The sequence below is a fragment of the Malurus melanocephalus genome, unplaced genomic scaffold (assembly GCF_030028575.1).
Source record: "Malurus melanocephalus ecotype Western Australia unplaced genomic scaffold, MMel_1.1 scaffold_1014, whole genome shotgun sequence".
Lineage (NCBI taxonomy): Eukaryota > Metazoa > Chordata > Aves > Passeriformes > Maluridae > Malurus > Malurus melanocephalus.
In genome coordinates, this window is record NW_026624246.1 from 32,458 (window position 1) to 43,097 (window position 10,640).

Consider the following 10,640-nt stretch of genomic DNA (forward strand, 5'->3'; position numbering starts at 1 on the left):
CAGCCGGAGCCGGGGATTGGGGCAGCCGGAGCCGGGGATTGGGGCAGCCGGAGCCGGGGATGCGGGGGACACCGGCCCGGGGATGCGGGGCTGCCGGAGCCGGGGTTCGTTCACCCTTGGGCGGGGCGGGGACCCCCGGCCGCTCCCACCCCCGGCCCCTCGCCCCTCCCGCCGCTCTCGCCGCCGATCCCGCCGTGGCCGCGCAGCCCCCGCCGCCGCCGATAAAGTGCGGTTCCGATCGGCGCAGGGAGGAGAGGCAATGGCGAGGCAGCCGCGCTCCGCTCGCTCGTGTGCGTATCGTTCTTACTTTATGGAAGTCATCAACTATCGCTGCGGCGCATCAGTCACCGCCGGGAGCTGCCCAGAGCAGGGCAAGGCTGGCTCGCTCTGATTCGGGCTCTCGGTTATTTACTTAATGGAGATTCGACAGCGAACAGATAAATGAGCGAGGCTGCCGGGTTCTGAGCGTGCCGAGCCCAACTTGTGCCCGCGGATGAAAGAGGGATGCTGAGGTGGTGTGGAGACAGCACTGGTAAGAGCTGCCAAGGAGCAGAGCCAGAGCAGCAGGGCGAGGGGAACGGGGAGGAGATGGGGAGGAAGAAGGGAGAAGAAGATAGGGAAATGTCGGCTTCAGTCTGAATGATTTCTTTTGATTCCTGAGTGTAGCCTCCTGCCCTGGCTGAGGTGTTGGCTGTAGGTTTGTGATGCTGGAGGAACATTTCGTTTTCTTGTGCAGAAGGAATCCCTCCTGCCTTGTTCCCCCTGAACAGAGCCAGGAGAGCACACAGGGCGCTCCGGGAGACACCCGTGAAGTTCATCCCGTACTTTTCCCCCTCCATGTCCCCCTCGGCACATTAGCATGCAGGGTAGGCTSTGGTGTGTATTTAACGGCTCCATTTGGCAGGGTCTGTGCCAGCTCACACCGCCCTTCTCCCCCGCGCTCCCCGAGCAGCGGCTCCGGCTCCTGCCCGGCACATCCTGCGGGACCCGGGGCCGTTCCCAGCTGGGCTGGGCAGCGAGGCCAAAGCTCCGAGCGCTGCTCRAGGGGAGGGGGCAGAGCCAAGCGAGCTCAGGAGAGAGAGGCAGGGAGAGCTCCAGCGATGAGGGAGAAGCTGTTTAGTCATCTCGCTATATATACTTTCACAATGATGATCGCATTTACTGATTGCCTGTGACTGCGATCGCAGAGGGAGTCAAGAGGCAGGCAGCACAGCTCACCTTCCATCCTGAGCASTGCCTGCTCCCCTTTCCTTCCCGCTCCCCACATCCAGCCCGACTTTGGGGCACCGCGGGGCTCCCCTCGCCAGGTAAGGCAGCTCTTGAGCGGGCGCGGTGGGGCTCTCTGGGCTCCCTGCGAGCCAGGGAGGGCAGAAGTTTGCATGCATTTATCCCAAGCCTGTTGCTTTTGCTCCTAAATCTCCCCAACAGACCGAGGGAGTGAGTGGTTTGCAGAAAGTTTTATTTTCTGGTGTTGCTGCGAAGGGAAAGGAATGTGTGATGGACAGAAGATAGCTAGGCTGTGGCTGACACATTTTGCTTCAAAGCRAAGGTCTCTTTGCTGCCTGAGCCTGACCCAACAAGGACAGGAGAGGGAAAAAGGAATGATCTCCAGGCTCTTGACTCCCATTAGCCGTGTCTCATCAAGAAACTTGCAGCATGTTTACGGGTCCGATTTCAAACCGGCCCTGTCTGCTTCTAGAAAAGGAAACACTGGGATTTTTGTTTTGTCTCTGCTCTCATGATGATGATGATGAAGAGACATCGATAAGTGTGGCATTGCTGTGGGAGCTCAAGTGGTAAGAGCCCATCCTTTATTTCTCGACCCTTTCGGTGAACAGTCAGGACTGTTTTTTATTTTCCTCCGGAGCTCTCCTGACCCAGCCCTGGCTGTCAGGATTTCATTCCAAATCGGGATGGAGCCACGGAGAGGCTGCAATGGGGTCAGTGATGGTCGAGAGGGACCCAATGGGACCCCCCTGGCAGGGGGACAGCGGCTCATGCTCAGCCTTTTCTCTCCAATTCCCTTCACTGTTTCACTGTCCCCACAGCTATCTAAAGAAARCAGACTTTTCTCTACAGATACTTTTTTAAATCAGGAGGCAAATGATTCTATTTTGTGTACCAGGTCTTCTAAATGTCATCAGCAGGGTGCCGGTCTGCTGTGAACTAGTTCCTTTTAAATTACACGCAGAAATTATGGTAATTAAAATTAGAAATATGGATATAGCTAAATATATGCTTGTTAGAATTAAAGTGTGTCTGTTTTCTGTGAGAGCTCCAGAGACTGTCAACACTACATTAGATTTTGAGTCCAGCCAATTGCTGTGCAGCCTAAACAGACTGGTTAGCTGCTACCAAAATTCAAGCAGGCAGAAAAGGAGGATTCTTTCTACATTCTCAGGTGAACTGGTCAGTTCAGGKTTTTTTTGAGTCAGCTTAGATTGTGCAGTTCACAATGTTCAATCCAGTCCTCTCTCTCTCCTAATTTTCTTTCACTTTGGGAAGTGGTMGAGTTCCAAGGACTCATGCACAAGGAAAAACAAAACCTCTGCAACAGGGAATTTCATTACTCTTTTCACTCTCGGTCCTTCAGATATTTTAAAGTCAGAAAAGACTCCTCTTACATGTATTTTGAGGATCAAATGGGACTGATTCAATGCAACTTTGAAAATGAAGCTGCGTGTGCTCTGTTTTCTAGCGAGCTGCATCTCTTGGACCCAGAGAAATGGGAACTAAACTTCCACAGAATTCCCCTTTCTTTCTCTTTTGCTTTAATCTCCTGTCCCTTTCATAGCCAAGATATTTATAGCTTCCCCACATATACTGCCAGCATGAAAGGACTCATTTCATCTTTTAAAAATTGATTTAAAAATGTGTAAGTCACTTATGAGATACCGGTGCTTTATTGGAACAATTATATGTGAAGTATTTATAGTTCCTCAGCAGCTAATGTAGGTAACCTGGAATCCACAACCAAAGTTATGAAAGTACAGAAGAGATTTCTAACCAGGCTCCCCTGAGAAATCAGGGGAGATGAGGATCCAGTGTGCTGAAAGTGCTCAGGTCACCAGTCAGTGCTGGGAGCACTGGTGACGGTGCTGAGGGAAATTAAAACCCAGGGAGGACAGTTTGCCAGCAGGGAAAGCAGGAACAAAATGCCTTTTCTTGGTTTCTTTGTTATTTTCCTGTATATATTCGGTGACTAATGAGTGAAATYGTTCTTATTTTGCTGCCTCCTGTTCTTAAGCGTTTCATAAAAGTGAAAAGATTTGCACTGCTGGTAGAAGGCTGCAGCCTGAGCCCACTGAGCCCCTGGAGGTGCCTTTTCAGCTGAGGACTGGGGGAGCTGTTCAAAGTCATGCASAGAAAGTTTCAATGCTGAGCTCTGCCTCAGAGCCCCATCCCCAGGGCGGCCAGGCTGGCACGATTAATGCCATAAATCCCCTCTTTAGGGGACAGGAAAAGTGAAGCTTTGTCACATTGAACAATTCTTTAGAGGGAAATGTTGTGAGATGTTTGCTCCAGCGCCACGTAGATAAGCCAAGTGTCTCCTTGGGATAAGCATCACCRTGGATTATGATACGTTCCGTAATTACAAAAGCTCTTCCAGCAGCAGTGAGATGCTCGCAKGATGGATTTCAATTGTCCTTTAGATGCTAAAATTGCATAGAAAGATGCTCCACATTAAGGTGATGAATGTTAATTTGCCCTGAAGAGGAAGAGCATTTCTGTGAGCACTTCAGTCGTTTTCACCACAGATTGATTCCATCATTTTTTATTCAGTATTTTGATGGCCTGTTGGAATCAATAAAGCTGCAGCCTTACTGGCTGGAATGGCAGCTTTCATGTGAGTTAAAAACTTCTGASTAAAACGGCCCACAAAGATACAATTAAGCTTTGGGGACCTGAGTCAGTGGAATCAATGGAATTTCCATTGAAAAAWTGACTTTTGATAGGGCTCCTAATGCATCTCATATGATAATGGCACCTTTCTTCAGATAATCTCGTGGTAGAATTAGAAAAACATTAGGGAAGTGAAAGTAAATGCAAGTYAAAACCAAAGTTAAAGAACTCTGACCAAAGATCAAAAAAATAAAACAAATTCACGGCCAGATCAGAACACAAAAAATACCCAAACTTCAAGAGAATGTTGGCCCTCAGTGACTGAGGATCTGGACAAATTGGGATATTTTTCATCTAAAAATCCAATTGTGCAGTGAACAAATTTTGTTTCAATCTCAAACTCCTTCAGTTGTTCAGCTGAAGGACTCCTGCCCCTGTTAGCGAGGAAATAAGAGAARTATTTTCCTGCTGGAAAGAAATTCTGCACTTTGAAGCCTTCCTTCACTGTGATCTTGCTTGTACTCGGTATTTTAGTCCCTCAGCCTTCACACCTGGGATTGAAGCTGACTGGCATCTCAGGTATTCTGAACAATGTTTTCCCTAAAAAACAGAATTTTCCTCTGGTCCAGTGGAGGGCTGCAAAAATTCACCTCTAAACGAAAGAGAGCAGCAGGAAATTTGCTGAGGCCAGGTCTTGTGTTAAAGGTTGATTAAAACTGGTGTAAACCAGAGAAAAAATTTCTTTTCTTTCAACTGGAGTTGTTCTTAGTGCGATTAGGGTTAGGGGTAGGATTAGGATTAGGTTTATGGTTAGGGTTAGGGTTATGGTTAGGGGTAGAGTTAAGGGTAGGGGTAGGGGTAAGGTTAGGTTTAGGGTTAGGGTTAGGGTTATGGTTAGGGTTAAGTTTAGGTTTCAGAACTCACTGAATTTGTTTAGGACTGGAGGTGCACTAAGCCCAGCCTCGGGCTTTTGTTCCGTTTGATTCCACTGCAGGCTGATTTCACTGCAGTTCCCCGCTCCTTCTTGACAGCTGTAGTTAAACTGATGAGCACATGAGGCTTACACCTGGGGAATTATGGATTAGTCTTGTTTGTGAGGAAGCAAATATAAATTACCGTGTTTATGCTACTTTTAAAATGCTTTTAATGAGGAATCATTTACTATTCCAAATTTCAGTCTATAATAATGCCATAACCCCACTGAGCTGATTGTGGTGTTCCTTGTTTGATGTTGTTCTTCTCCTGGGAAGAGAGGCTGAGCCCATGGCTCTGAATTGTCGTGTCTGTGGTGATCCTGGACTGTCCATCCCCACGGGGCAGGACCCTGCGTGACCCTGTGCTGTGTTCTCTTCTCTCTGTGTTTTAGATGGAACTGGTGTGAGCCCCAGCAGGTCCCAGGAGCGCCCCGGAGCCATTCCCAGCCCTCAGCTCCAGTAACACCCCCGGGCTCACCATGGCAGCGGGAGTGGCGGCGTGGCTGCCCTTCGCCAGGGCCGCTGCCATAGGATGGATGCCCGTGGCCAACTGCCCCATGCCACTGGCCCCCACGGAGAAAAACAAGAGGCAGGATGAGCTGATCATCCTCAACGTGAGTGGCAGGCGTTTCCAGACCTGGAGGACTACACTGGAGAGGTACCCGGACACTCTCCTGGGCAGCACGGAGAAGGAGTTCTTCTTCAACGAAGACACCAAGGAGTACTTCTTCGACCGGGACCCCGAGGTGTTCAGGTGCATCCTCAATTTTTACAGAACTGGCAAGCTGCACTACCCCAGGTACGAGTGCATCTCCGCTTACGACGAAGAGCTGGCCTTCTACGGCATCCTGCCCGAAATCATCGGGGACTGCTGCTACGAAGAGTACAAGGACAGGAAGCGGGAGAACGCCGAGCGGCTGATGGACGACAACGACTCGGAGAACAACCAGGAGGGCTCCATGCCCTCGCTCAGCTTCCGGCAGACCATGTGGCGAGCCTTCGAGAACCCCCACACCAGCACCTTAGCCTTAGTCTTTTACTACGTCACCGGCTTCTTCATCGCCGTCTCGGTGATCACCAACGTGGTGGAGACGGTGCCGTGCGGCAGCGTGCCGGGGAACAAGGAGCTGCCGTGCGGGGAGCGCTACGCCGTGGCCTTCTTCTGCCTGGACACGGCGTGCGTGATGATCTTCACGGTGGAGTACCTGCTGAGACTGTTCGCGGCGCCCAGCCGCTACCGCTTCATCCGCAGCGTCATGAGCATCATCGACGTGGTGGCCATCATGCCCTACTACATCGGCCTGGTGATGACCAACAACGAGGACGTCAGCGGCGCCTTCGTCACCCTAAGGGTTTTCAGGGTTTTCAGGATTTTCAAGTTCTCGCGCCATTCCCAGGGCCTGAGAATCTTGGGCTACACTTTGAAGAGCTGTGCCTCCGAGCTTGGCTTTCTCCTCTTTTCCCTCACTATGGCAATCATCATCTTTGCAACTGTGATGTTTTATGCGGAGAAAGGGTCCTCGGCGAGCAAATTCACCAGTATTCCTGCTTCCTTTTGGTACACTATTGTAACCATGACAACGCTGGGGTGAGTATGACTTTTCCTTTTCCTGAGCAGCAGGCAAGCATGTACGGGGAGCTTGRCTTCAGCTTCTCCTCAGCATTTTCCCGGGTGCATGTTCGAGAAGGGGCTGGAAGTGTTGAGAGCGTGATTGTTCTTTGCCTTACAACTTGTGTGATTTGTGTGCGGTTGTATAAAGCAGAAAAAGCACTTACACCCACTTGACAAATGCTCAGCACCACGGTGAACGAGTGCAGGAGGAGCAGCAGGTCCTGGTTCGTTGCTGCAGGAGGGGAAAGCTGACACAAAGTGAGGGGYTGGGAGACAGAGCTCTGCTCTCTGACACTCCAGCGAGTGTTTTACATGGAGTTGATGTGTAAAAGATTGAAGTTGTTGATGTGTCTGATGGGTCTCGTTGCGGTGTCGGTCGTTGTTTCTTCACTTGACTCGCCAGGAACTGCAGATTTGCTGAATTCGAGTGGCTGTTGTGGGTCAGTGTACTGAAAACACTCGGTGATGGTCTGGACGTGATCTGGTTTTTAATTAATTGAGCAGGATAGGGGCTTCTTGTCCGTGTTTAGCTGTGAGTTTGAAAACAGCGTGTGCTGTGGTGGTTGCAGTAGAATTTCAAATATTCCCATGGACAGCTACAAAGACAATGAAATCAAAGCAAGGGGAATGTAGCCTGGAGGGCACTTTCCCCCTTACACTTCATTTCCATCTTACAGATGTTGAGACTGAGATTGTAGATTTGCATTTCTGCTGCTCTGAACTAAAACCTCTGCGGGCAGAATGGTCAAACCCTCACCCTGACAAGGTCACGTAAAGGGAATTGGGCATTGCTGCTGGGGCACACWCAAARCCAGGATAAAATGCAATCCCTTCATCTCACACATCAGAACAGTGCAGCAAGTTCAGAGTTACTTTGCAGAGAGTTTTCCCACCGGAGAGTTCCCACAGTTTAATATTCAGATGTAGACGATTTTCCTCCTTGTAATGCAGTGACCACTTTTTCTCTAAACCGCTTTTGATTTTAAACACTTCTCTGTGCCTATTAGACACGAGCAGGCTCACAGTAATAGTTTTAAATTATTAAAATCATAATTCAGCTGTCAGGAAGGCGCCGAATCTGGGCATATGACAACCGAAGGTCTGAATTTCTTCATTAAGTGCAAATGTAGAACCTGTTTGTCATAGTCACATAAAGATTTCTTATTCTTCTGTTTTAACATTTAAGCAAAGTTTGCAAGTTTATGGCAAAAGCTGTTCCTTAGCCTGGGAAAGTCAGGGTTTATTTAGAAATCAAAGCTGGGTGTTGCCTCCAGCACTGCCCCAGTGTGCAGCTCTCTTTTCCATGTTCTGACTGGTCCATAATGGTCTGTTCCCCCCTCCTGTCCCCACTGCTGTGTCAGATCAGCTCCAGAGGGACTCCTGCCTTGGGTGGCTCCTCCTGTGCCCTCTGCACACSGGGAGGTGTGTGAGAATCCATTCTATTTTCAGATTTCTGTTTAACAATGATCACACAGACCCACACCCATTCACACTGTGCTGTGACATCTCTGTGACTCGGGGACAGGGACACGTCCTGGGGTGGTTGGGAACAGCCCCAGCACGTGCAGAATGTTCTGGAGAGAGGCTGAGGCTCTGCTCCCACCGGGTCCATCCTTGGTTTGGGTCCCTTTCCCTCCCTTTCTGAGCACAGGGACAAACCTGAGCTCCCGAGGACCTCAGAGTGCTCCCAATTTATAATCACAGAAATCACASAGGAGCAAGTGCTGAAAAGAGCTGACATGGATTTCAGAAATCTGACATTTAAACACTGCGTGGTGAGTGTTCATTGGGAAGGAACCTATAAAATGCTGTCAAAATCTTAAACTTTTGGTTTGGCACTTTGTGTGATTTGGCACTTTGAGGTCATTTCCTGACTCCCACTGTGTGGGGTGGGGATTTACCCTCCTGGAGGAATTCACCACCCAGAGCTGACCCTCCTGAACCCCTTCATTTCCCCAAACATCCCTCCAGTTCAGGCAAACTGGCACTTTCAGGCAATATTTCATATCCATCTCTCTTCAGAAGTCATTCCAATCTGTTTGGAAGGATCTGGTTACTAATGAGAGTCCTGGCAGTTCCTCCTGCACAGAAATGCAGCCAAGGTCTCCAACGTGCTCCATCAGCTTCTCCTCAGAGCTGCCCACTTCACTGCTTGGATTTCAGAGCTTTTATCCAGATCTTAAATATTTCCTGCCTTTTGCCCTTAATAATTCAGTGTTTAAAACAAGGAACTCTAAAGAACAATTTGAGTGCATCACCGCCAATAATTCAAACTGAGAAAAGGGAAYGTTTCCCTGGTGCTGGAACCCCACCATGGCTTTAGAAGAATGATCTAAACTTGCAGGATGGCTTTTCCAATTACTGAGATCAGCTCCATTAGTGGAAAACAGAAGTTTACTCACAACAAACAAAGCAAWCCAACAGCAGGAGACCACGAACCCTCCCAGCCCCTGGGATACAATCGCTTTTCCAGACTGACCCATCAATAAAAAACAGTAAAAATGCATTTCTTCTTGAAGGTGAGGCACAGCATCAATAAATAACCCCTGATTGTGGTGGGGTCACCATCACCAATCACTTTGGAGCAGTTCAGGGTGGCTCTCAGGCTCCTTAGGTAGTTACCARCCCAGGGAGACAACAGGTACAACAGCTTTTCTGGAGTGGGAAACAAAGCAAAAGAATTCAATTATCCTGACCTGCATCTCCAATCCCTCTGCTGTGCTCATCAGCCCTGCTTTAGCAGAGGCTGTTTTTAATTTAACATGATTTAAATTTTGCTCAGGAGGCTTTATAATGAAAGCATTATTCTTGGGTGCATCTTAAATCAATCTGAATTACTGAAACAACTATTCAAAATTAATTCAGAATCAGCTATCCAATTCATGCAGAAACATTTTTCTCAAGAGGCCAAGAGCTCCCCATCTCCTCTCAAATGCCCCAGTGCCTGGTGCTCTGCCTTTGCCAGGCCCTTCCTGTGCCCTGCAGAGGTTTTGACCCCTGGGACCCTCAATTCAGGGGTGGAAATGCTGCCCAAAGCAGCAGAGGAGCAGTGCCAGTCCCATCCCTGTGCTGCCTTTCAGCTGACTCCATATGAAATCACTAAATAGAAATGGCTTCATTGCAGTGAATTTGTGCCTTTTTAMCRRCACTTTGTTTTCAYGGAATCACAGAATGGTTGGGGACAGAAGGGACCTTAAAGCTCACCAGATTSCARCCCATGGGCAGGGTCACCTTCCACCAGCCCAGGCTGCTCCAAAMCYCWCCCAATATTCAGTTTTATTCACCTTTAGGGAGCGAAATGGATGGGGAAGCCTCAGGTTGTGCTGCTGCTCAACACAAACGCGAGCTCTCTCTCACCCCACTAAACCCTACGCCAGTTTTGCCCAGAGAAAATGTTTTTCTGTGCTTTTTACAGCTGTTTTCATTCCATCTGACAGCAGCAGTATGTTTCAGACTCCTGGGCAGTGGCTCTGACCTGCAGCACAGGCATCAGATCGTAGCTGTGAAAGCCTGAGTGCCCACGGCGGGCACGGAGAGGCTCGGAGGGCACAGMSAGGTTGTCACTGTGCCAGGYTGTCACTGTGCCAGGYTGTCACTGTGCCAGGACAGGACAGGGGGAGCAGGGCCTCCCCACCCTCCCAACATCCCCCCAGACCCTCCCTTGGCCATTCCCCCTGTCCTGCCAGTCCAAGCCCATGGAAAACATCCTCCTCCAGCTCTCCTTTGGGCTCTGGAAGGTTGGATRTTCCTGGAGGGAACTGTCACCGAGACCTTTGGGTTATTTTTGTTGAGTTGGGTTTGTCCTTAGGGATGCCCTGGGTAGGGTTTTGTGCCCAAGCCGGGCTCAGCACCCTCAGGGTGCTCAGCAAAGCCATTTCTGTGTCCATCACAATGGGCAAGAACAGAAGCACTGCCCCTCCTTAACCTCGGCTCAATGGGTTTGAGACAGCTCAGTGCACTCGGACAACGCAGCCCCGTCTGTAGAATTCATTTAAGGAGCCAGGTTAAGGCTGGGGAGTCAATAAAACAGCCCTGCTGGCCTGGTTGTGTCAACAGGCTGATCTGGAGCAAGAGCTGAAATGTCCTCGAGGGTTTGCAGAGGGCATTTGGGGCAGGGGCTGCTTTGGTTTGTGTGGGCTCAGCTTTGCCTCTGCCAAACGTTGATCAGAGAGAACAGGAGCCAACAGGTGCCTGAGCAACCGGCCTGAAAG

The 10,640-nt window shown here is 49.6% G+C and overlaps 1 protein-coding gene across 1 annotated transcript; it reads left to right on the plus strand.

Annotated features, from left to right (window-relative positions):
• The first annotated feature begins 248 nt into the window (after window positions 1-248).
• On the plus strand, window positions 249-6,448 carry LOC130585936 (potassium voltage-gated channel subfamily D member 3). Its single transcript, XM_057386622.1, has 2 exons — window positions 249-532; window positions 5,210-6,448. Exon 2 carries the CDS (start codon window positions 5,297-5,299, stop codon window positions 6,407-6,409), a length of 1,113 nt encoding a protein of 370 aa, XP_057242605.1. The 5' UTR covers window positions 249-532; window positions 5,210-5,296; the 3' UTR covers window positions 6,410-6,448.
• Window positions 6,449-10,640: the final 4,192 nt, after the last annotated feature.

Excerpts from the sequence above, each read along its gene's own strand:
- LOC130585936 (XM_057386622.1), top strand. The coding sequence starts at position 5,297 with ATGGCAGCGGGAGTGGCGGCGTGGCTGCCCTTCGCCAGGGCCGCTGCC.